The following is a 27,407-nucleotide window of genomic DNA, read 5'->3' as shown; positions in this document are numbered from 1 at the left end:
CTCCCCTCATGGTCATGCCATGGGCTTACGTTTGAGGGGTGGCAGCATTGAAAAAGCTTTTTGGGACAGTCACAATTTCTTACTCGGGCCACGCCAATTGATGGTTGAAGGTGTGCTTTAGGACGCTAAAGGCATGTTCCGTGTACGTGGGTGGTATGATAGTATCAGGGACAACACCCCTATTTGGGATGGGGGAGGCTATGACGGGAGAGATATTGCAATACAATTGGAGGGTTACTAATTTGCAGCTACATAATGCTTAGTAGTGTATATATTAAGGTACAGCTACATGGATAGATGTCAGACATTGATTCTGGTAGTATTGGTAAGTATGGATACATTCAGGGTGTCTACCAGCTTGATCATCATGGTACTTGTCAGTAGTAATTTTACAGGCACATATTACAGTAAGCATAATTGAAACTCATTATGGTAAGTGGTGAAATAAGTATAGCTACAGTAGTTATAATTGTAAAGGTTTTTGATCCGAATGGGCAATCTGTCCAAACAGATCCGCAAGGAAGGTGAATCCCTTAAATATGCTATTGGACTATAAACATATTTGGCTAATTATCTATATGATCCAAATAATGATGATGCACACTGATTCGAAAATATATATACTAATCTATCGAGCTCACAAGCAACAAATTACTATTATGGTGGGAGATAATACAGGTTTAAAAGGAAGTCACACTAGAAACTATCACCCACATGAAATAATGAATTTCATGGACACATCAGAACTAGTGGATATATGGTAGCATAAAAATCCAGACCTAGTTATGTATACAGTACATTGATTACTTTCTTGTACTCCTTCGTGCTGGCACCAAAAGTAAAACACGTTTTGATAGGGGACAGAATGTTGTCGGACCATCAAATAATTGGCATCCACATCACTCTTACAGAATTTCCACATGGGCGAGGATATTGGAAATGTAATAAAAGGCTACTGAATGACAAACTGTTTTTAACCAAGACAAAGGATTTTATAAATGACTTTTTCCTGCGTAACATACTGTAGGTAGAGCAGATTCCCTTATTGTATGTGACACTTCTAAATATGCCTTCAGATGTAATGCAATTCAATAGGATTGCTCAGTTATACATTTGTGTACTTTTTCATACTGGTCCCCCATATCCCCGGCATTGAAAGCGCCATGCTCTACCAACTGAGCCACACGGGACCATACTACTTAATGGACAACTAAAAAATACAACTTTTACATTAGCATGTTGTTTCCCAATAAAATAGTCTGATGGTGAAGTTGACATACTCTGTATTTATATCCCTAAAGAAATAAATGAATTTACTTAAACAAATTTCAATAGAAAGTTAGCAAAAAAAGGTAAGATCTTGCTACCATGGGAAGCTCTATTTGTTGAAAAATCACCCTGATGAATTCTTTAGTCATATCCCTGTTTTCCATATTTGCTTATGGCCCTGCCGACACTGAATTATTTGTTTTTGAAATTATTAGTGCAAAATATATTTCACTTTTATTTGGAACGGCAAACCAGACAAAATTAAACATGCTTATTTATATAATGAATATGAGTTCGGGGGGCTAAAATGATTCAATTCAAATATTAAAGCATTAAACCTCTCACTAAAAACATCAGTCATACAAAAGTTATACTGTCCATTAGATTAGTAAGAATGGCTCACCCCTTGTTGAAAACGTGCCTTTTTCCTTTTATCCAGATTACAACCTCTCACTTTAATTTAATTGAAAATGGAACCTTTTTCTAAATATTGCCCTTTCTAAAAGAAGCCATAGAAAGGCAGTTTAATCCTCCAGAAGTCAGAACAAATATTATGGTTAAATTTAAATATACTAATTGATTAAAAAAAACATTATTTATGGAAACATTGAAAAAAGGAATTATCTTTGTTAATGATATTATGAATAGGAAAAGTGGTGTTATGTCACGTGCAGTTAACACAAATATATGGAAATGTTAGCTCTATACAAAATTACAACAAAAATGGAGCAGGCAAGTGGAACGGGGAGGAGGTGGAGAACTTGTATGTCTGCCCTTTATTGAAGACAAATTGGCATAAAAAAAAATATACCAATTTTACTTGGACCAAAATGTTGACAGCGGTGCCATACAGGTTGCAAAATAGTTGGGAAGAGATTTTCGATGTACCAATTCTGTAGCACATGGTTTATAAACCGACACAAAAAACAATGAAATTATTATACAAAATTCCTGCCACATAGATAATTATGTGTATGGAGCAAAGAACCATTTCATCTCTGCAGATTTTTCTACGAAGAGACAGAATCGTTATATCACTTATTGTGGTATTGGCACTATGTAGTTTTTTCTGGTCACAGGTTCAGGAATGGTTGAAAAATTAACATTTATCTAAAATTACCCTACAAATAGCAAGGTTGGGAGGTTTGGAAAGACTCCGTCAACAAAATAATAACACTTTTAGTACAAATATTTATCTTTAACTTACAATCTGTAGATATAATGCGATTAGAAAGGTTCAGAATTTATGTGAAACATCACAGCACAGTTGAAACATACATGGCACATGGAAATTATAAAAGGGTGTTTTGCAAAGGTACAACACATAACCAAAAATACAGTGCCTTCGGGAAGTATTCAGAACCCTTGACTTTTTCCACATTTTGTTACGTTACAGCCTTATCCTAAAATTGATTAAATAGTTTTTTTCCCCTCATCAATTTACACCCCAGAATGACTAAGCAAAAACAGGTTTTTAGAAATGTTTGAAATTTTATTACAAAACTGAAATATCATATTTACATAAGTATTCATCACTGGACATCAGCATCACTGGACAGCTAATTTTAGGTCTCTCCAGAGATGTTCAATTGGGTTCAAGTCCGGCCTTTGGCTGGGACACTCAACAACACTGAAACTTGTCCCGAAGCCACTCCTGCGTTGTATTGGCTGTGTGCTTAGTGAATACATCAAAACTATGAAATAACACATATGGAATCATGTAGTAGCCAAAAAAAGTGTTAAACAAATCGTGGTTTATATAGCTAGATCGCTACTCTACTGGTGCCCAAAAATTGCATTTCAATTGACAAGTGTGCCTTGTTAAAAGTTCATATGTGGAATTTCTTTCCTCCTTAATGCGTTTCAGCCAATTAGTTGTGTTGTGACAAGGTAGGGGTGATTATGCAGAAGATAGCCCTATTTGGTAAAAGACCATGCCCATATTATGGCAAGAACAGCTCAACTCAGCAAAGAGAAATTACAGTCCATCATTACTTTAGACACATGAAGGTCAGTCAATCCGGAAAATTTCAAGACATCAAGCGCTATAATGAAACTGGCTCTCATGAGGACGGCCAGAGGAAAGGAAGACCCAGAGTTAACCCTGCAGCAGGGGATAAGTTCATTAGTTACCAGCCCAAATATATATTTTTTAAATTGCAGCCCAAATAAATGCTTCAGAGTTCAAGTAACATACACATCTCAAGATCAACTGTTCAGAGGAGACTGTGTGATTCAGGCCTTCATGGCCTGCTTCAAATTGCAGTAAAGAAACCACTACTAAAGGACACCAATATGAAGAAGAGACTTGTTTTGACCAAGAAACATGAGCAATGGATTGTAGACCAGTGGAAATCTGTCCTTTGGTCTGATGAGTCCAAATTTGAGAGTTTTGGTTCCAACCACCGTGTCTTTGTGAGACGCAGAGTAGGTGACCTGATGATCTGTGTGGTTCCCACCATGAAGCATGGGGGATGAGGTGTGGGGGTTGCTTTGCTGGTGACATTATCAGTGATTTATTTAGAATTCAAGGCACACTTAACCAGCATGGCTCCCACAGCATTCTGCAGCAATACTCCATCCCATGTGGTTTGCGCTTAGTGGGACTATCATTTGTTTTTAAACAGGACAATGACCCAACACACCTCCAGGGTGTTTAAGGTCTATTTGACCAAGAAGGAGAGTGATGGAGTGCTGCATCAGATGACCTGGCCTCCACAATCACCCGACCTCAACCCAGTTGAGATGGTTTGGGATGAGTGGGACCGCAGAGTGAAGGAAAAGCAGTCAACAAGTGCTCAGCATATGTGGGAGCTCCTTCAAGACTGGTTGGAAAAGCATTCCTTGTGAAGCTGGTTGAGAGAATTACAAGGGTGTGTAAAGCTGTCATCAAGTCAAAGGGTGGCTACTTTGAAGAATCTCAAATATAAAATATAGTTTGATTTGTTTAACACTTTTTTTTGCTTCGTGACACAACGCGAAGCGACACAACGCGAAGTGCCTGGTTACGGGCCGTGGTGTGTTGGCAAAATACCCAAAACCCCTAAGGTGCCTTATTGCTATTATAAACTGGTCACCAATGTAATTAAAGCAGTAAAAATATGATGCTTTGTCATACCCGTGGTAAAAGGTCTGATGTGCCACACCTCTCCGACAATCAGCATTCAGTGCTCGAACCACCTAGGTTATTACTCTATATAAGCTGTTTAAACTACTTTTTATTTTCTTGATCCTAATGACATAGGCCTAGATGTAAAACAGCCAAGGTGATAAAGCAACGACCCTGGAATAAAAACAAAATGTGTGTGGGTGGAGAGAGGATTGTTTTTTTACATGTTTATTCGCTTTGGATTGTCATAACTCCATCTCTTCTTGGCTATTGTGCCATGGCTGTGTCTGGGTTGGTTGTAAGTTAAACTTACGTATTCCTTTATAAGTAGTGTGATGCTTAAGACACATTTCTACTGGCAGTCATTAGTGGCCAGTAGAATCTATGTTCCTTTTTCCTCCTTCCTTTTTTTGTCGAAATAAAACAGGATATAATGAGGACTACATGACATATTCCTTGCATGTAATCAACATAAAGAACTGGTCTTGTGATATACAGTATATAGGTAGTTTTCTCTTAATTGGATCCACTGAAATGAGCAGGCTGGGCTGACATGCCTAAAGGCTTGCTTGGACTTTCTAAATATGAGCATGAGTTTATAATATTGTGCTGTTATTATTTCTATGAATCTAATCTATTGTTTTTTGTTGTTTTTTCAGACTTTTCCCCCAAGCTTGGCACACCTGTATTTGAGGAGTTTCTCCCATTCTTCTCTGCAGATCCTCTCATACTCTGTCAAGTTGGATGGGGAGCTTTGGAGCACAGATCTTTTCAGGTCTCTCCAGAGATGTTAGATCGGGTTCAAGTTTCGGCTCCAGCCGGGCCACTCAAGGACATTCAGATACTTTTCCCAAAGCCACTACTGCATTGTCTTGGCTATGTGCTTAGGGTCATTGTCCTGTTGGAAGGTGAACCTTCGCCCCAGTCTGAGGTCCTGAGCGCTCTGGAGCAGGTTTTCATCAAGGACCTTTGTGTTTTGCTCCGTTCATCTTTACCCCAATTCTGACTAGTCTAAAACCTTACCAAGTGAGGAGAAATTAGCTCACAGTTCAGTCTTTGTGCTTGCTATGGGGCTTTCGAGTCATCACACCGCCGCCACTGAGAAGGCAGGCGCTTGAAGAACTCCATTCAGGGCACTGTGGCATGGTGCGAATGAAGGAGATCGCACGCAGCTACTTTTGGTGTCCAGGTTTGGACGCAGCTATCGAAGACAAGGCTAAGTCAAGTTCCGCATGTCAACAAAAAAACATTTGTATTATTATTTATTTTTTATTTCACCTTGATTTAACCAGGTAGGCTAGTTGAGAACAAGTTCTCATTTACAACTGCGACCTGGCCAAGAAAAAAGCAAAGCAGTTCGACACATACACCAACACAGTTACACATGGAATAAACAAACATACAGTCAATAATACAGTAGAAAAAAATCTATATACCGTGTGTGCAAGGTAAGGCAATAAATAGGCCAGGGTGTCGAAGTAATTACAATATACCAATTAAACACTGGAGTGATTGATGTGCAGAAGATGAATGTGCAAGTAGAGATACTGGGGTGCAAAGGAGTAAGATAAATAAATACAGTATGGGGATGAGGTAGTTGGATGGGCTATATTACAGATGGGCTATGTACAGGTGCAGTAATCTGTGAGCTGCTCTGATAGCTGGTGCTTAAAGTTAGTGAGGGAGATATGAGTCTCCAGCTTCAGTGATTTTTGCAGTTCGTTCCAGTCATTGGCAGCAGAGAACTGGAAGGAAAGGAGGAATTGGCTTTGGGGGTGACTAGTGAGACATAACTGCTGGAGTGCGTGCTACGGGTGGGTGCTGCAATGGTGATCAGTGAGCTAAGATAAGGTGGGACTTTAACTAGCAGAGATTTGTAGATGACCTGGAGCCAGTGGGTTTGGCGATGAGTATGAAGAGAGGGTCAGCCAACGAGAGCGTACAGGTCGCAGCGGTGGGTAGTATATGGGGCTTTAGTGACAAAACGGATGGTACTGTGATAGACTGCATTCAATTTGTTGAGTAGAGTGTTGGAGGCTATTTTGTAAATGACAACATCGAGGATTGATAGGATGGTCAGTTTTACGAGGGTATGTTTGGCAGCATGAAGGAAGGATGCTTTGTTGTGAAATAGGAAGCTGGTTCTAGATTTAATTTTGGAGATGCTTGATGTGAGTCTGGAAGGAGAGTTTACATTCTAACCAGACACCTAGGTATTTGAATTTGTCCACATATTCTAAGTCAGAACCGTCCAGAGTAGTGATGCTGGACGGGCGGGCAGGTGCAGGCAGCGATTGGTTGAAGAGCATGCATTTCGTTTTACTTGCATTTAAGAGCAGTTGGAGGTTGTATGGCATTGAAGCTCGTCTGGAGGTTAGTTAACACAGTGTCCAAAGAAGGGCCAGAAGTTTACAGAATGGTGTCGTCTGCGTAGAGGTGGATCAGAGAATCACCAGCAGCAAGAGCGACGTCATTGATGTAAACAGAGAAGAGAGTCGGGCCGAGAATTGAACCCTGTGGCACCCTCATAGAGACTGCCAAAGGTCCAGACAACAGGACTTCCGATTTGACACACTGAACCCTATCAGAGAAGTAGTTGGTGAACCAGGTGAGGCGGTCATTTGAGAAACCATGGCTGTTTAGTCTGCCGCTAAGAATGTGGTGATTGACAGAGTCGAAAGCCTTGGCCAGGTCAATGAATACAGCGGCACAGTAATGTCTCTTCACGATGGCGGTTATGATAACGTTTACGACCTTGAGCGTGGCTGAGGTGCACCCATGACCAGCTCTGAAACCAGATTGCATACTGGAGAGGGTATGGTGGGATTCTAAATGGTCGGTCATCTGTTTAACTTGGCTTTTCGAAAACCTTAGAAAGGCAGGGTAGGTCTCCCCCTTTGAAGAGGGGGATGATCACAGCAGCTTTCCAATCTTTGGTGATCTCAGACAATACGGAGGAGAGGTTGAACAGGCTAGTAATAGGGGTTGCAACAATTTAGGCAGATCATTTTAGAAAGAGAGGGTCCAGATTGTCTAGCCTGGCTGATTTGTAGGGGTCCAGATTTTGCAGTTCTTTCAGAACATCAGCTATCTGGATTTGGGTGAAGGAGAAATGGGGGAGGCTTGGGCGAGTTGCTGTGGGGGGTGCCGGGCAGTTGACCGGTAGCCAGGTGGAAAGCATGGCCAGCCGTGGAAAAATGCTTATTGAAATTCTCAACAGTAGTGGATTTATCGGTGGTGACGGTGTTTCTTACCCTCAATGCAGTGGGCAGCTGGGAGGAGGTGCTCTTATTCTCCATGGACTTTACAGTGTCCCAGAACTTTTTTGAGTTTGTGGTACAGGATGCACATTTCTGCTTGAAAAAGCTAGCCTTAGCTTTCCTAACTGCCTGTGTATATTGGTTCCTAACTTGCATATCACAGGGGGCTACTGCAGCACCCCACAGGATGTTTTTGTGCTGGTCAAGGGCAGTCAGGTCTGGAGTGAACCAAGGGCTATATCTGTTCCTGGTTCTACATTTTTTGAATGGAGCATGATTATTTAAGATGGTGAGGAAAGCAATTTTGAAGAATAACCAGGCATCCTCTACTGACGTGATGAGGTCAATATCATTCCAGGATACCCTGGCCAGGTCGATTTAGAAAGGCCTGCTCCCCGAAGTGTTTTAGGGAGCGTTTGAGAGTGATGAGGGGTGGTCGCTTGACCGCAGACCCATTACGGATGCAGGCAAGGAGGCAGTGATCACTGAGATCTTGGTTGAAAACAGCAGAGGTGTATTTGGAGGGCAGGTTGGTTAGGATGATATCTATGAGGGTGCCCATGCTTACAGATTCGGGGTTGTACCTGGTAGGTTCATTGATCATTTGTGTGAGAATGAGGACATCAAGCTTAGATTGTAGGATGGCCAGGGTGTTAAGCATGTCCCAGTTTAGATCACCTAGCAGCATGAGCTCTGAAGATAGATGGGGGGCAATCAATTCACATATGGTGTCCAGGACACAGCTGGGGGCAGAGGGTGTTCTATAGCAAGCGCAATGGTGCGATACTTGTTTCTGGAAAGGTGGATTTTTAAAAGTAGAAGCACGAATTGTTTGGGTACAGACCTGAATAGTAAGACAGAACTCTGTAGGCTATTTCTGCAGTAAATTGCAACACCGCCCCCTTTGCAGTTCTATCTTGTTGGAAAATGTTATAGTTAGGGATGGGAAATGTCAGGGTTTTTGGTGGCCTTCAGACATGGCTCGGACATCCGGGTTGGCAGAGTGTGCTAAAGCAGTGAATAAACAAACTTAGGGAGGAGGCTTCTAATGTTAACATGCATGAAACCAAGGCTTTTACGGTTACAAAAGTCAACAAATAAGAGAACCTGGGGAATAGGAGTGGAGATAGGCACTGCAGGTCCTGGATTAAACTCTACATCACCAGAGGAGGACTAGGACAAGGGTACGGCTAAAGGCTATAAGAACTGGTCATCTAGTACGTTTGGAACAGAGAGTAAAAGAAGCAGGTTTCTGGGCGTGATAGAATAGATTCAAGGCATAATGAATGTACAGACAAAGGTATGGTCAGATGTGAGTACATTAGAGGTAGACCTAGGCATTGAGTGATGATGAGAGAGATATTGTCTCTAGAAACATTTAAACCAGGTGATGTCATTGCATATGTGGGAGGTGGAACTAAAATGGTTGGTTAAGGCATATTGAGCAGGGCTAGAGGCTCTACAGTGAAATAAAACAATAATCACTATCCAGAACAGTAATGGACAAGGCATATTGACATTAGGGAGAGGCATGCATAGCCGAGTGATCATAAGGGTCCAGTGAATGGTTGGGCTGGCTGGAGACACAGCGATTCAGACATCTAGCAGGCCAGGGCTAGCAAGCTAGCAGAAAGGACCTTAGAGGGACGTCGCGACGGAGAGAAGTCTGTTTTAGCCTCCTCGTGCGGTTCCGTCAATAGACCAGTCGTGATGGATTAGTAGAGTTCCGTGTAGCAGAGGGGTCCAGTCCAATTGGCAAATGGATCTATTCAGCTAACAGTCCAATATGCTCTAGACAGCTAGCGGCTAGCAGATGGGCATTCAGGGGACGTCGCAACGAAGGGGCCTGTTGGGAAAGAAAAACCTCGGTTAGATTACGTCAGTAGTCCAGTCGTGATGGATAAGCAGGGCTTTGTGTGGTAAAAGGGGCCCAGGCCGATTGGCAAAATAGAAATAGTGGCACGAGAAATTGGCTGATGGACCTATTAGCTAACATGCCTCAGCTAGCACCACTACACCCATGAGACTTCCCAGAGGAGCCTTGGCAGCGAGGCCACAGACTATGCAGGCCCTGGTATGTTCTTTGTCATAGTTGACTCTCACAGCAAATGGCCTGAGGTCACAATGATGAAGAGCTCCTCAGCAGAGAGAACCATCGAAGCACTACGGTCAATCTTCAGTCGCTTCGGATTGCCAACGCAACTTGTTAGCGATAACGGCCCCCAACTGGTGTCTGAAGAGTTGTGGTCATTCATGGAGGCAAATGGAATTCAGCACATCAAATCATCGCCGTATCACCCTGCAACGAACTGCCTAGCTGAAAGATTTATTCAGACGATGAAGCAAGCTTTCAAATCATCACAAGACAACAGGTCCCTCAATGGGTGCCTAAACACCTTCCTGTTGACCTACAGAAACACCCCCCATGCTACAATCAAAGTGACACCTGTGTCAGCCATGATGAAAAGACAGCTTCACACGCGACTCGATGTCCTGAGACTTCCAAAGACTAAACAGGTTGTACAGACACAACAGAGAGCACAGGTGGAGAGACAAAAGACAGAAGCTTCAGAGAGAGTTCTTGTTCGGAGCTACTACAAAAGTTCAAAGTGAGTACCAGCAACAGTAGTCGCACAAACAGGGCCTGTGTCCTACACAGTTCCCATACCGGAGAACATAATCTGGAGGAGACATGTGGATCAAATGTTGCCAGGAACCAACCTCAGAGATGACTCATGTTAAGTGGCAAACCAAGATCAGCTACTGGAGACCTACCATGACTACGAGCCATCACCTGAACATCCTCAGCAGCAACCACAAATGTGGAAAGTGCACCTGACTCACCTGAAACAGCCAGAGTGCCTATTCAGGGTACTGTTACACACCATTCTGGGCATACACCATCACCACTCAGAGTCAGAGTCAATGGGACTGTAGACTCACCTGTACGTCGCCATTACCCTGCAAAAGAAAGACGACCCCTGAAAGGTGAAAGGTTTAATATTTAGTTCAGACTAATCTCCGAAATTGGGGCAGAATACACCCCAGGGTTAAGTCTGGGAAATGAGGCAGTCTTCCCTCTTTCCCTAGGTCAGAAAAGGTTAGTCTGAAAAGTTCCTTTATGTACATAAAGAGAACAGTTATGTTGAAAAGAAAATAATATGAAAAACAGTGAATATTTACGTTTTCCTTACAAGGTATCAAAAGTAAAGGGGGAGGAATATGTTGTGTTCTAGTTTGTCCCTTTATGGATCTCTAACACCCCCCTTTTTTACGTACATTGCAATGCTTGGATTTTTTTGTCCTGTGGAAAGCATTAAATATGCCCACATTAGTTTCTACTCCTGTCTCATGTCCTGTCCTTATATCAGCTGTATAAGTAATAGTGTACTATACAAATCAAATCAAACTTTATTTGCCACCTGCGCCGAATACAACAAGTGTAGACTTTATCGTGAAATGTTTACTTACAAGCCCTTAACCAACAGTGCAGTTCAAGAAGATATAAGAAGAATAAATATTTACCAAGTAGGCTAAAATAAAAAGTAACACAATAAGAACAACAATAACAAGGCTATATACAGGGGGCATCGGTACCAGGTCAGTGTGCAGGGGTACAGGCTAGTTGAGGTAATCTGTACATGTAGGTGAGGGCGAAGTGACTATAGGTGTACCAAAACACTGAAGTGCCATTTTCTCAAAAGTGGGGTTACAAGTTTATCAACATTCACAGCAGAATAACTTTCCCATTGTTCCTCAACTGTAGTGGATGATATACCATTTTGTAGCTCAGTCTCTACTTTTATCCAATGTAAAAAATACAATTTCAAATTTTTCAATATAAGACCGAATCGAACTGGTCGGTCAAATATATATGTATATTTAATTGCATTTTTATTTATTTATTTCTCACAAAGGTATTACTAGTCCTGTTTTAGCCGTCTAATATCTGTTGTCTGTTGCTTGGGCAAAAAAATTGCAGCAGCCCCTCCCCCTAGCATCTGACAGACTGTCAACCTCATTCTTCCACCACTGCTACATCTCTGGAGTCAGGTCCTCCCTCTCCTGTCCTGGCGCTAAAACCCTCATTCATATATTAATCTCTGCACAACTAGACTTCTGTAACTCACTACTCTTTGAAATCAACACAAGCTCCCTCCTTAAACTCCAAATGGTTCAAAACTCTGCAGCCAGACTTCTACATGTACATTTTAGTCATTTAGCCGATGCTCTTATCCAGAGCAATTTACAGTAGCGGACTGATATAGCGATCTGTAGCACATGCAGAAAAATATATTCTTCCACACCCACCTCCATACATCATCCTGCGGCTATGGTTAAGTGCCTTGCTTTCACCAAGGTCGGCTCAGGGATTCAAACCAGACCACTTTTAACCACCACCTGCTGACTTCTCACCCACACCAAGTCCTGGCAGAACATTTTCCTGTCCTATAATTATTTTCAGAGTGTAGTGGTTAAACCATGCCCTATAAGGAATTAGTAGGAATTGTAAATTGGTAGGGGCTATGTCTATCTGTGTTTGACTGGATGACTATTTGAATACACATTTGTGTAGGGGCCGTGGTCACCACCTGGAGATTCCTAAAGATCTATTCTCAGGTAGATTTTAGGATTCCACCAAACAAGTTTTTGTTGAGGAGCTAAGTGTAATTGTGTCGATGCAATAATTGTGCAACTCTTCCACTTTTCCTGTCAGGGGACGGGATTACAGTTGTGTATACACTTCAAAAGGGTTATTTGGCTGTCCCCATAGGAGAACCCTTTTTGGTTCCAGGTAGAAACCCTTTTGGGTTCCATGTAGAACCCTCTGTGGAAAGGGATTTACATGGAACCAAAACGGTTATGCCTGGGTTATCCTATGGGGTTAGCGTCTCCTGTCACGGATGCCTTAGTTCAAAGATGTAATCTGGAGACAGGTGTTTTCTCCATCTCTATAGCCATCATACTCAAATTCCACTGATTTCAAAACTCGGTCCTCCAGAAAGTGGAGAGCAACACTCATGCAGTTTTACTACGTGATCAAAAAATGTAAAAGCCACGTTAAACCGGATTACCTACACCAGCTCAAATAGACAGAAGTGTGCTATATGGCAGATCAGTCCAAACTCATCTCTCAGCATGTCCAGCCCACTCCTTATCTCAGCCAATCACGGCTAGCGGGAAGGTTGCTAACTTTTTCTGCGGCAAAACCAACTAGGCTCATAATTTAACAATTTTATTTGTATTTACAGATGGCATACACGTTTGTTATTAAGGCACATGAAAGTTCACATGTTCGAGAAGGCATTTCTGCCAGAAAGGTTTAAGTTCAAATGGCTCTCCTGTGAATAAGTGACCTGCGACATACGCCTGGTTTCCTGAAACAGGTCAGAATAGTAGCAACATTTCTTTAAAATGGCAAGTTTTTCTTTACACCCCTTTGCAAAATGTTTAGATTGCACGAATTTAACTCTAAATCGTAACATTTTGGGGATATGGGTACACAAAACCGTGAGCAACTGCGGCCCCTCATGATGAGTTTAGATTTTTTTGTGGCCCCCACCACCATCAAAATTTTTCTCCCCAAAGGGCACCAAAGAAAAATCTTGATTGGATATTTTATTTTCTCTTCAGTGTTTTTCCAACACAAACTGAAGTGAAGAAATCATAATATAATTTAAAACATCAAAGACTAAAATGAAATAAAAACAAACATTTTTGGGGGATGGGGCGGCACGGTAGCCTAGTGGTTAGAGCATTGGACTAGTTACCGAAAGGGTTGCAAGTTCAAATCCCCGAGCTGTCGTTCTGCCCCTGAACAGGCAGTTAACCCACTGATCCTAGGCCGTCATTGAAAATAAGATTTTTTCCTAACTGACTTGCCTATTTAAATAGGTAAAATAAAAAAATAGGCCATTATGGTTCCCCACTGTTCAAACACACACTGTAGTTCACATTAATTTATTGTGTCGTAAAAAACTGTTTTTGCATTTGTGTAACTACTATATTGCATGAGCCAAACAGAAGTAGACATAGGACATACTTGTCACATTTACATCTCTTACTTTTAGAAGCAAGTCAAAGACAACGATTAAACATTAAACAAGCTTACATATCTCTGCGAATCACATATTTGCATCTGGGTTGTGCTCATTAGGCACCAAATGGACTGAAACAGGGATAGAATACCTGGACATGTCCAATAAGAAAGTCTCATTTACACTTTCCATTGCAATGCGCTTTAAAACGTTTTCTGTATGGTGCCTAAAGAACACGGTCCTGGTCAAACCACTGCGGCTCATTCAGATTTTATTATGTTTGGTTTGCATGTATTTTGTGTTGTGGGCTAAAGATTTCAAGAGAAGCAATCATATTCAATATATTGTTTTGATGTATTCCTTGGGTGGATGTTACAATAATATGTTTACAGTTCTGCAAAAAACACTGACAGAGAAGACAATCATGAATAAAAAAATCACTACAATGCAATAGTTTGCACGTCTCATAATATTGTAAACAAATGAACATAATCTGTGAGCCATTATTACATTAAGTGATTATAAAGGATATTTTTTTCCAGTTAGAGAAACAAATGCAAACTGGACACACTGGAAGTTGAGAGTTCTCACTGTCATGGAATGTAAGTCTTATTAACAATAAAATAGAGTTGGGCAACAAAGGCCAGTCAGTAAGGTTTCTGACCGTAGGGTGGAGTCCATTCCAGATTATGGTGTCCATATTAGGACAGCTTCAGAGTTAGAAGGCGTTGGTGTCAGAGTCAGGATGTTGAGTTGTAGCTATATTCAATCATTGAGGTTCCCATTGTTATTCCAGATCTGATTGATGTCCCTTCTTTTGCTCCATGTCCTGCTGCATCTCTGGACTGGGATTTGCTGTTGTCAGCAATTACATCAGACATTCTTTATCCTCCAAATTCTTAATCACTGGTGGTGTCTCCTCTTCCTTGACAACGAGGGGCCTGCGATAAAAAAAACAACATACATTATCAAGATGACTTAGTTCTTCTCAATCAATCAACCAACCAACCGATGTGTGTCAATCAATATATGTATTGTCCCAACTGGGAAAGTTATAGTGCGGTCACTATAATTTCCTCCAATTCTACATATTTTCACATTGCTTAGGCCCTTGACCAGGGTGGAATAAACATGTTAAAAATCATTATTTTAAAGTTGAATACACACTACAAATTTGACCACTTTGTTTGAAGTTACTTTGAGATTATTTGGCCATTATTTGGCCATTATTTGGCCATTTAGAGTATGCTAACTGAGGGACATTAAATAGGGTGGCGCACAATTGACCCAGCATCATTAGGGTTTGGTCTTGTAGGATGTCATTGTAAATAAGAATTTGTTACGTTCATAACAGTTTTACAAATCTGGTCATCCTACCAAAATTCCTGCTGAATGCTGCCTTTTTGATGTTACAGCCTAATGAACCTATTGCTAAATTTACATTGACCAAACAAGGTAAATTATGTAGCCTATGTATCTGGGCTCATGCAAGTGGTGGATTAAATCACTAGTATTAGGCTATAGCCTATCATCACCTGCTGACATAAGGAAGCATTCTGCGACAGGAACAGGAGTGACAGCAAATTAATTTGTTGACAAGTATGTGTACAAAACAGCGCTAAAAGTTGCCATGCTGCTCTTTTGACAACATTTTGAGTTCATAAACGTTCAGCGGAAAATGAACATGCCTGTCCAGTCTGCATGGCAGCCTGCTCCACTCTAATTGTGAGGGGCATTTCTTTACAAACGTGCCTTGGGTCTCGAACCCTTCCTAAACCAATCACGTTTAAATTTGTTACTGTATGTGAAGAGGGTCAAATGCGTGTCTCACGCCCAGTGGGTGTTTCTTGGGTGTGTGTTTGCCTTTCAATCACAACAAACAAGCAGTAGTGAGTACAGCAAGGTAAGCAAAGATTGCTTTGCTATGGAGAGAACACAGTTTTGAAGTTGGACTTCTCCCCTCCTGACTCACCATATCAAGATGGTCAGCTAATTCAGTTCTATGTGTAGGCTAAAGCCTGGACTGACCTTGCGTTTTGCAGCAGCTAGCAAGCATAACCAGCTGCAGCTATTTCCTATCTAACTGATATTTCTCTGTCAAATCAGTTATGGCAAGATAGCAAGAGGAAACTTTGCATCATTCAGTAGCCTACCTAGTAAAATGAGTGCAATTGCTAAAGTTATGTAGATATTTTTAAAAGTGTTTTGATAACTTTCAAGTTGAACAGTTTCATGTAAACCATACGCCACAATATTGTAGAAGCAGTGTTCTGTTAATACAACAATGTGCAAATATTATACCTTCCTGTATGGTGTCCCATTTAAAATAGGAGTTCTCTGACAGGTTTGAAGAATACACCCCCCTCAAACACATTGATAGTACTATGATTAAATAATAACAAAAGTAAGTCTTTAAATGTTTAATGCTGAGGGCAAGGTCTCTCCCAATTCAGACATCAGTATCAACCTGTTATGGCTGCATCCCTTTGTTCTCAATTTCCGCCTGAAGACATACCCAAATCTAACTGCCTGTAGCTCAGCCCCAGAGGTAAGGATATGCATATTCTTGGTATCATTTGAATGGAAACATTCTGAAGTTTGTGGAAATGTTAATTGAATGTAGGAGAATATAACACAGTAGATCTGGTGGAAGAAAAGAGAAAGAAAGAGCATACGTTTTCAGTTTTTTATTGTTGTAGTATCATCTTTCACATGTACTAGAATAGCCACACAGTCAGATAGGATGCTGGAGATAATTTCGATGGATAACACAAGGGGGCAACTGTAGGTGTGCAAAGTTTCAGACTGATAACTTCAGGAATGGGTGAGCTACATGACATTTAGCATGAAGTCACCCAGGTGTCCCACACAAGTTGCCCAAATGTACTCAAGTGGCCGAATTGGTGAAATGACCTATAACTATATACAACATATCAAAAAGCAATTGTAACACACACACACACAAAAAAAAATGTTTAAAAAAAATATTAGAAAATAAATATAAAAAAACAAAAACAGTACACACCTTGGAAGTCCCCGTCATAATATTTTGCTGCCTGTGTCATGTCCCATAGCAGTCTCTTTCTGATGTAAAGCAGAGGCAAACTGAACAAGTGGTGCATTTCATGCGACACATAACACAACAACGCCTCCATGCTGTGCCCTTTTGGCCCTGAGGCACAGTCATGCCTGCAGTAATGAACTGTGGCATATGAACACCACTGTGGGCACAGGTAGAGCGGGCACCGGGGGCTCCCAGTCGGAGTCGCTATCACTGTGAAAGAAAACATTAAAAAAATATTTGTATTGTATGAGTCTTTTATCATCACATGAAATAAACAGATATATATTGATTATATAGAGCAGAGGGAACATTCACTAAGGTGTTCCATTCAACTCCGGTCATTGTTGTTTGTATATATATACAGTGCCTTACGAAAGTATTCGGCCCCCTTGAACTTTGCGACCTTTTGCCACATTTCAGGCTTCAAACATAAAGATATAAAACTGTATTTTTTTGTGAAGAATTAACAACAAGTAGGACACAATCATGAAGTGGAACGACATTTATTGAATATTTCAAACTTTTTTAACAAATCAAAAACTGAAAAATTGGGCGTGCAAAATTATTCAGCCCCTTTACTTTCAGTGCAGCAAACTCTCTCCAGAAGTTCAGTGAGGATCTCTGAATGATCCAATGTTGACCTAAATGACTAATGATGATAAATACAATCCACCTGTGTGTAATCAAGTCTCCTTATAAATGCACCTGCACTGTGATAGTCTCAGAGGTCCGTTAAAAGCACAGAGAGCATCATGAAGAACAAGGAACACACCAGGCAGGTCCGAGATACTGTTGTGAAGAAGTTTAAAGCCGGATTTGGATACAAAAAGATTTCCCAAGCTTTAAACATCCCAAGGAGCACTGTGCAAGCGATAATATTGAAATGGAAGGAGTATCGGACCACTGCAAATCTACCAAGACCTGGCCGTCCCTCTAAACTTTCAGCTCATACAAGGAGAAGACTGATCAGAGATGCAGCCAAGAGGCCCATGATCACTCTGGATGAACTGCAGAGATCAACAGCTGAGGTGGGAGACTCTGTCCATAGGACAACAATCAGTCATTTATTGCACAAATCTGGCCTTTATGGAAGAGTGGCAAGAAGAAAGCCATTTCTTAAAGATATCCATAAAAAGTGTCGTTTAAAGTTTGCCACAAGCCACCTGGGAGACACACCAAACATGTGGAAGAAGGTGCTCTGGTCAGATGAAACCAAAATTGAACTTTTTGGCAACAATGCAAAACGTTATGTTTGGCGTAAAAGCAACACAGCTGAACACACCATCCCCACTGTCAAACATGGTGGTGGCAGCATCATGGTTTGGGCCTGCTTTTCTTCAGCAGGGACAGGGAAGATGGTTAAAATGTATGGGAAGATGGATGGAGCCAAATACAGGACCATTCTGGAAGAAAACCTGATGGAGTCTGCAAAAGACCTGAGACTGGGACGGAGATTTGTCTTCCAACAAGACAATGATCCAAAACATAAAGCAAAATCTACAATGGAATGGTTCAAAAATAAACATATCCAGGTGTTAGAATGGCCAAGTCAAAGTCCAGACCTGAATCCAATCGAGAATCTGTGGAAAGAATTGAAAACTGCTGTTCACAAATGCTCTCCATCCAACCTCACTGAGCTCGAGCTGTTTTGCAAGGAGGAATGGGAAAAAAATTCAGTCTCTCGATGTGCAAAACTGATAGAGACATACCCCAAGCGACTTACAGCTGTAATCGCAGCAAAAGGTGGCGCTACAAAGTATTAACTTAAGGGGGCTGAATAATTTTGCACGCCCAATTTTTCAGTTGTTGATTTGTTAAAAAAGTTTGAAATATCCAATAAATGTCGTTCCACTTCATGATTGTGTCCCACTTGTTGTTGATTCTTCACAAAAAAATACAGTTTTATATCTTTATGTTTGAAGCCTGAAATGTGGCAAAAGGTCGCAAAGTTCAAGGGGGCCGAATACTTTCGCAAGGCACTGTATGTATATATGTATTTATATATATATATATATATATATATATATACATACACACCCAAACAAACCAACACACACACAAACTACACATTTCATTGCAAAAACATTTAAAATATTTTTTAAAATATATATATTTTTATATTTCATAAAACTGCATTAGCACTTACCCGTCCAGAAGTACGTCCTGTCCTTGCAGAAACAGCTCCTCAGTTCGTTTGAATCATAACACTCCAAGATTCCTCAAACAAAAAAATCTGTCTCACTTTCACTTTTTCACTTTAGAGTTTGACTTCGCTTTACATGATTTATTCGCCATGATATCTTCAATGAAATTGTTGAAACTACAACTTTCCGAAATACAGCTGCGTGTAAAAAGCCTGCGGGGGCGTGGGGGGGGGGTGGAGCTGTTGGCCGAGGTTGGAGTAGCCAGGAGGAAGGCATGGCCAGCCGTTGAGAAATGCTTGTTGAAGTTTTCGATTATCATGGATTTATCCGTGGTGACCGTGTTACCTTGCCTCAGTGCAGTGGGCAGCTGGGAGGAGGTGCTCTTGTTCTCCATGGACTTTACAGTATCCCAGAACTTTTTGGAGTTAGAGCTACAGGATGCAAATTTCTGCTTTTCTGACTGACTGCGTGTATTGGTTCCTGCCTTCCCTGAACAGTTGCATATCGCGGGGACTATTCGATGCTATTGCAGTCCGCCACAGAATGTTTTTGTGCTGGTCGAGGGCAGTCAGGTCTGGAGTGAACCAGGGGCTAAATCTGTTCTTAGTTCTGCATTTTTTAAACGGAGCATGACCAGGCATCCTCAACTGACGGGATGAGGTCAAAATCCTTCCAGGATACCCGGGCCAGGTCGATTAGAAAGGCCTGCTCGCAGAAATGTTTTAGGGAGCGTTTGACAGTGATTAGGGGTGGTCGTTTGACTGCGGACCCGATACAGGCAATGAGGCAGTGATCGCTGAGATCCTGATTGAAGACAGCGGAGGTGTATTTGGAGGGCCAGTTGGTCAGGATAACGTCTATGAGGGTGCCCTTGTTTACAGATTTAGGGTTGTACCAGGTGGGTTCCTTGATGATTTGTGTGAGATTGAGGGCATCTAGCTTAGATTGTAGGACTGCCGGGGTGTTAAGCATATCCCAGTTTAGGTCATGAGGGTGCTATCAAAACTGGTCAAAAAAGCTATCAAAACTGGTCACCTAGAGTGTTGGGGGCAAAGAATAAAAGGAGCAGATTTCTGGGCGTGGTAGAATATATTCAGGGCATAATGCGCAGACAGGGGTATGGTGGGGTGCGGGTACAGCAGAGGTAAGCCCAGGCACTGGGTGATGATAGAGAGGTTGTATCTCTGGACATGCTGGTTGTAATGGTCACCGCATTTGTGGGAGGTGGGACAAAGGAGGTATCAGAGGTATGAAGAGCGGAACTAGGGGGTTCATTGTAAACTAAAACAATGATAACTAACCTGAAAAACAGTATACAAGGCATATTGACATTTGAGAGAGACATACAGCGAGGCATAAAGTAATGACAGGTGTTGATTGGGAGAGCTAGCTAAAACAACAGGTGAGACAACAACAGCTAATCAGCTAACACAACAACAGCAGGTAAAATGGCGATGACTAGACAGAGGGTCTGATTAACTACACACAGAGCCTGAGTTCGCGGCTGGGGCCGACAGATAAAAAATAAATAAACAGAAAGGAGTACCGTGATTAATGGACAGTCCAGTAGGCATCAGCTATGTAGCCAAGTGATCATAGTTTCCAGGGGCAGCAGTAGATGGAACAGAGGAGCCCCACTACGCTAGCGACACGGCGTTTAAAGTTAGTAGCGTCTGCTCCGACGGAGGCCGGATGAAGGCACAGCGGATGGGGAGTATTCATCGACAGACCAGTCGTGGTGGTGCGGCGGGGTGCCGTGTCGACAGAGAATCCAAGCCAGATGGCGAAAGAGGTATTGTGGAATTTAATTTGCTAGCCGGGAGATGTGCGTGGCTCACGGCTCACGGCTAACTGGTGCTAGCTTCGTGGCAGTGGCGTTAGCCACCATATCCAATTGATAGCAGCGGTGATCCGGTGCCAAGGTCCAGAGTTTACAGCAAGGATCCGGTGGAGTTAGGGCTCTAGCCGTGTATGAGTGGGGTTCAGGTGAACAGCTGAGTAGACCGGGAGGTGGGCCTCAGGGAATAGCTTCGGTATTAGGTGCCACGGTGAGTGAAAGCTAGCTGTGAGCTAGCTAGCTGCAAGCTGTGAGCTAGCTAGCTAGCTGTGAAGATCAGAAGTAGTGGTCCAGGGATTACGGAATCCGGTGTTGTTGTGGAGAGACAGTACGATATTGGTAGACAAGCGATATTGGTAGACAGGCGAGTATTGTCCAGGCTAAAAACAGGGCTGGTATCTGTGCAGAAGGTAAATGCCGCTAGCAGTGGCTAACAATGACTAAATAGCTTGTAGCTAATTAGCTGGTTAGCTTCTGGAGATTCTTGAATGTGTTCCAAAATTGAAAATAATAGCGATTCCATATCACATTGGGTGAGGCAGGTTACCGGAAGGTATAATCGAATAAAAAAATCGAGAAGAGATTGAAAATACATTTAAATATATATACAAAAAAATACGAAAAAATACAAAGGACAAAACAAACACATCTTCACTGCTACGCTATCTTGGATTACAAGAAACCTGCACGGGCATGAATTTTAAACCCTCAGCCCTACCCTTGCCCGCAATATTCAGGCCCTACCCTCCGCAGGCCCAATTGCTTCTGCCAAATTTAAGGCCCTGCCTGAAACACAAAATCAGAAATAACTTCCCCGTTAGTAAATCCAATAGCTGTTCCTCTCGGTCTGTGACTTGTTCCCTGCACGCAGCTCATGGTGCACTGACTTTGTGAAGAGAGAGCAGAGACAAAAGTTAAGGAACAGTTTTATTTTCTGTGAAATAATCTCCCCTGTTCTATATTTGAGGTTGAAGCACTTCTGACACCATGTTCTGCTCTTTGTCAGATATGACTATACTGCGCAGCAGAACATGTGCAAATGTCAGCTTCAAAATGTTAGTGATCAATTCGGTGATATCAGAGCCCTGTACGTACCCTAGTTATTTATGAAAAAGAGGCCCTAATCCATTGTATAATGTCGGGCCGTGGTCGGGTAGCCGAGGTCTACAGTATATCATATAATATTGTATAACCAAAAGTAGCACTAGCTAGCTTGAACCAGATATCTACTTAGCTAACATACTCACCAACACCAGTGGTTTGACAGTTGACAGGCAGCAGAAGTGACTCTGTCGGATGTAATCCATTCTAGACCAAATGAATTGGAAGTTTGCACCAACTTTATGGAAGCCCATTTTCACTCCTATTTGCCGAATGAAATGTTCTTGCATTACATCCATATGCACACTTCACAACAAATGTCCACATGGCAGCTGGGGGCAGACCACAACGGTTTGTCTCTGGGCAATTGGGGCATCATTGGCAAAAGTGGGCAAGTAAGTAATTCTTACCCAACCCTCCAGTAAATCGCGACGAACTCACAAAACAACATTTGAACGAGACTGACTGTATGACCAAAGTTATCCTATTAACACTTTGTAGTTCATTTTGACACTGTAATTAATGTTTCTGGCTCATATAGATGCCACCCAAACTGTTTAAAAACAAGGGGCAATTGCATTGTTCCAGCATACACGTCTGATCAGATACTAAAGTCCGGTTATTATAGTCCTAAATAGACGTGCAGGAAATCTGTCCACAGCTTTATGCCCTGGCATAAACATCCCCACCGGATACAAAGTTGATAGCTAGCTAAATGGAAATCATGGAGGATATTTTCAATTAGTGTATTTCACATGCGCTATGGACAGCTAACGTTAGTATTACAAGTTTATCACCACTGACTGGCTGGGGCTATAATTAGCCTAGCTTTCTGCGTCCGTATTGTGTCCGCCTCTGTCATGTTTCTGGTGCAATCATTTTTCAAAAAGCCCAATTCCTGCCCACATTTTATTAAACCCCTACCCAAAATCATGATTTCTTTGGGGAGTTGTCTGTCCAAGTAGCCAATAAAACTCCCAGGTCTGGGATTTCCGGGACAACATGACACCTGTCATGTCTTTACCATAACAGTGATATACTGTGACATACTCACAGCTGGGCCAGTGAAGTGGAGTGTGTGCTGCGTTGTCCATTGGTGTCTTGGAGGTCCAGATGTTTTAGTGACTTGGTCCGGTGTACCAGACCCAAATAACTGCTGCCTATCAGGCCTGCAGGGCTCCTGTTCTTTAATACAGCCAGAGCATTCTCAGTCAGTGGAGCCTGAGTAGATGTGATTGGGTGGGAATGGATGACACAATGTATCACTCATGAACCTCATGTCAACACTAAGAGGAACTTTAAAAACTTTAGTGAACAAGCTTTTTAAAAAATATATATATATATTATTTTACATTATCTTTATTTTAGTGACCTTGATTGTATCTCATCTATCCCTGAACCTAATTTAAGCTTCTTGCAAATGTATTCAATACAATTGTAGATAATCATTCCCCCTTCAAAACTCAAGAGTTAAATAGATTGCATGCCTGGTTAATTCCTGAATTATCTGAAATCATTCATAAAATAATTGTTGCCTAAATCAAGGCCAGGAACAAAGTCTTGGACCCAGATTGGCAATCTATTAGGTAATTGAGGATTAATATATATATATATATATCTCTATCTGTTTTGGGGCAGAAATGCCTTCTGGAACATGTTAACTTTCATGTGCCTTGATAACAAACTTGTATTCCATCCGTAAATAAGAATACAATTGTTAAATTAAAAGCCTAGTTCGTTTAGCCACAGAAAAAGACGGAATCCTAACTCTAGCCATGATTGGCTGAGAGGATGGATGGGCTGGACATGCTGAGAGATGAGTTTGGATTGGTATTTTTATAGGGGGTACGATACCTTTTTATGGAAGAATAATGTTTTTTTTATGATTGATTTTATTTGGGGTTTTGTGTTGTTTATATTAATGTGTCTATGGATGTGTAGTTTGAGGTGTATATAAGATCTTGATCTGTATCGTTGCGTTGTGTTATACAGAGCTCATCTGAAAACGAGACCTTGGTCTCAGCTTTGACTCCTTGTCTCCCTGTTATTTTTTTTTTGCCAGAGTAGGAGTTTGTATAGTTTTGCTTTTTAAAGTTTTAAATGTCACATGCACAAGTATGGTGAAATGCCTTTTGTAACAGTTCTGAAGATTAATAATAAAGGTACACTCACTTGTAAACTGGTATTAAGAGCAGTCCAATAAGCAAGGCTGGAGAGAAGGTTCTTCCCTAGCGTTGGGCTTCTACAAAATGACAAGGTCTTATAGTAATGTATTCTCATAAATCAATACAATTCCAAGCAACTGATGTAGTTAGAGGCAAGGTTTAGCTAACACTAATTAAATCTGACTGGTACGATCTCTTTCCTTTTCAAAACAAAGTTAAAAAAATCTGAAAAGCCAGATTTCTAGAATAGACATCCTTAACAGAAATACATACAGTATGTGTACAAAATACTGTATAAAATACCTATTTGGAGATATAACACTCTTCATGTAAATAAGAATGTGTTCTTAACTGACATACTTGGGTAAATAAAGGTGAAATAAATAAATAAATAACTGTATGCTCTATATAATTTTATAAAGGTATCAACCCAATATACAATACCTTGTGATCTTCTGAGACCTTCTCTGGTACTCCATCTCGTCCACTGTCCACACGGCCCCCTTCACGTTCTCCACACGCACAAAACACTTGTGCAGGCTCAGGTTGTGGCGGACTGCATTCTGTGTGTGTTTGACAGGCAATAGGGCCAGAAAAGGCTTCACGTACAGAACTCAAGGGAGGCGTTATTACAGTTATGGCTACCCTATTAGGAAGTCTGACAAAACTGAAAACTGATGACTTCCTAATATGGATGCTGTACACTTTGTTTCAACTTGTAAGTCACAATCAACATTATAACAAAGATTAAGTCAATACAGTACCTTCCACGTTGCAGCATTGCGTCTGAAGTAGGCAAAGGTCTGTGTAAACCAGCTGTATATCTCATTAAGTGTTAACTGCATGTCTGATGCATCCATTATAGCCTAAAACGATAACCACAAAAAACATGTAGGTTGTAATCCATCAAATGGGGTGAATGCTGATATACCCCTTTTTACGCAGGGATTACAGGGGAAACTATAAGTTAAATCCATGTCTTCTTACCTGTCTTATCAGAGTAGCATAGGTAAAAGGTGGCCTGATATCTGCATTTCTGTACATCTCATGATTTGGGTTCAATTCTATTTTTTTAAAAAATACATTGTACAATTGGTTAATTTCATTCACACAGATATTTCAACCAGGTTGGTTAATATTCAGCAAAAATCCTGAGTATTAAATAAGTGTCAAAGATGATATTGAAAAGGACATGCAAAGGCCAATATTGAGTTTTTCATAGTACAAGACTGGAGCAACAGTGAAGCAGGGACAAAGCTATGTACATCTATTCAGTATGGACTGTGTTGACATCTGTGCGGGTTGTTACCTGAAGACAGAGAGCATAGAGAGGGGTGCTTGTCTGAGTGGTGTCTTTGCATTGCCCCCACACTTGTGGGGCAGAGTCCTACAGGCCCCCGGGGTGAGGATGGGGAGGTGACAGGGGCCGTTGGGGGCATCTGAGGGGACAGTGGTGGAAGGCTCTTGGACATGGTGACACCGGACCCAGAACTCAGCTGCACACAGAAGAAGAAGTAGAAACACAGACCAGGGTGGAAAAGGAGAGGAGAGGAAAGAAAAAGACCAGAGGGAGAGGGAGCTCTTTAAATGGGTGTGACCAATGCAATTGGATTTGCCTCTTCATTGGTGTTTCCACTAATATCCTTTGGAGAAGGAAGTCAATCGTCAGTAATTAAAGGGTGAAATTGTATCATAAGTATTGTCATTACAGCGTCATGTTAGCTTGATTAGTTAATAATTAGCTTCTCTATTATCCAAGCTTGTGACTTAGCCTGCTGTCTTCAAAATGTCTGATCAATGTCTGATGTAAACAGAATTCACAAAAACGAAATGTTACTGTGATCACGTTAATTTAATGTCAGCTTTATTTCAGCTTTATTTTTGCATCGCTGATATTTTAAGCACTCTATGTCATGTTCAGGTTGAAAATATCATCCCTCTAAATATCATTCAGACAATAAAAATCAAATATAGCTGTGAGCAGCAGCAATGAATGGGGTTCACAGGATGACTAAAAGGACGCAAGATCAGTTGGATAACAAAGCAAGCACTCTATCATGTAGGAACTATCTTCATTTAGGTGCAATCAGTGGAATTATTACCATGTTTATCTCTCAGTACCACAAGGAGGATGCAAGGGAAGTTTAGTATAGTGCTGTAGGTTGGTTCTTTGAATGCAGCAGGTAACGATTGTTAAAATAGTTCATTATTGGGTTTATATACCAATTCTGGGGTCAATTTGATTGGTGGTTTATGTTAAGATTAGTGAAATAATTTCAGCATTAGTGTATTGGTATATTGCGGTCATCTTTGAATTCTGGGACTTTATTTTGTCAATCTGTTCGTAAAGGATTTAAATCTCAGTTTGTACACTCTACATTAGCGTTTCAAAATGCTTCAATACATATGTAACACACTGACTGTTGAAGTGGCAAGACTGCCGGTTTAAAATTTTCCCTAATAAAATATCCACTTACACTACGTTCAGACCACATAATAATGTAACCTCCTCCCTATTCCGGTACCCCTGTATATTGTTGCTCCTTAATTATTTGTTATTTTTCTTCTTTATTTTTATTTATTTATAACATCGCGTCAGTGGATAGCTGGGTGTTCGCAGAGTTTTGCTTGCGCAACAGAGTGGGGCAGCCATTGTCTCTCCCTCTCCTATTGAAAAAGCGACAGTCCCGGTTGATATATTATCGATTATATATTTTAAAAACAACATGAGTATTGATTATAAAAAACATTTGACATGTTTCTGTGGACATTACGGATACTATTTGGAATTTGTCTGCGATGTCTTGACTGCTCGAGCCTGTGGATTTCTGAACATAACGCGCCAAACAAATGGAGGTATTTTGGATATAAAAATAATCTTTATGGAACAAAAGGAACATTTATTGTGTAACTGGGAGTCTCGTTAGTGCAAACATCAGAAGATCATAAAAGATAAGTGATTTAATATATTGCTTTTCTGACTTTCTTGACCAATCTACTTGGCTGCTAGTGTTTGTAATATTTTGTCTACTGAGAGAGATGTTCTCACATAAATGCTTGTTATGCTTTCGCCGAAAAGCTCATTAAAATCTGACACGCCAGGTGGATTAACAACAAGCTAAACTGGGTTTTGCAATACTGCACTTGTGATTTCATGAAAATTATATATTTTTAGTAATTTAATTTGAATTTGGCGCACTGCAATTCAGCGGGTGTTGATGAAAATGATCCCGCTAAAGGGACCCCGGTTAAGTGAAGACCGCCCGCGTCATCGGTGTGCCACGTTGCTCTCTGACCAAATTTGGTATCCTATAGGATATACTACACCCGTACTGATATAGTGAAGTCTGGTTACGTTCTAGGATCTCTGAGGAATAAATACGAATGTGATTTGACTGGTTGAAACAAAGTTTAGGTTTA

General features: G+C 41.1%; 1 protein-coding gene across 2 annotated transcripts in view; it reads right to left on the bottom strand.

The window, feature by feature from the left end:
• Positions 1–14,484: 14,484 nt before the first annotated feature.
• LOC110490546 (forkhead box protein P2) overlaps positions 14,485–27,407 on the bottom strand; it is a 52,535-nt gene continuing 39,612 nt past the window's right edge. For both annotated transcript variants that reach the window (XM_021563975.2, XM_036949670.1), the window contains 7 exons: positions 25,297–25,483; positions 24,975–25,051; positions 24,752–24,853; positions 24,432–24,550; positions 23,995–24,064; positions 22,877–23,043; positions 14,485–14,617 (listed from right to left, as the gene is read on the bottom strand). In XM_021563975.2, coding sequence (XP_021419650.2) covers positions 14,545–14,617; positions 22,877–23,043; positions 23,995–24,064; positions 24,432–24,550; positions 24,752–24,853; positions 24,975–25,051; positions 25,297–25,483 — 795 coding nt within the window. In that variant the 3' untranslated portion in view covers positions 14,485–14,544. The remainder of the gene's footprint in view (positions 14,618–22,876; positions 23,044–23,994; positions 24,065–24,431; positions 24,551–24,751; positions 24,854–24,974; positions 25,052–25,296; positions 25,484–27,407) is intronic.

Source organism: Oncorhynchus mykiss, chromosome 2, assembly GCF_013265735.2.
Source record: "Oncorhynchus mykiss isolate Arlee chromosome 2, USDA_OmykA_1.1, whole genome shotgun sequence".
Classification (NCBI taxonomy): Eukaryota; Metazoa; Chordata; class Actinopteri; order Salmoniformes; family Salmonidae; genus Oncorhynchus; species Oncorhynchus mykiss.
Note: the sequence above shows the minus strand (reverse complement) of the source record. Positions and strands in the feature narration are given on the sequence as shown.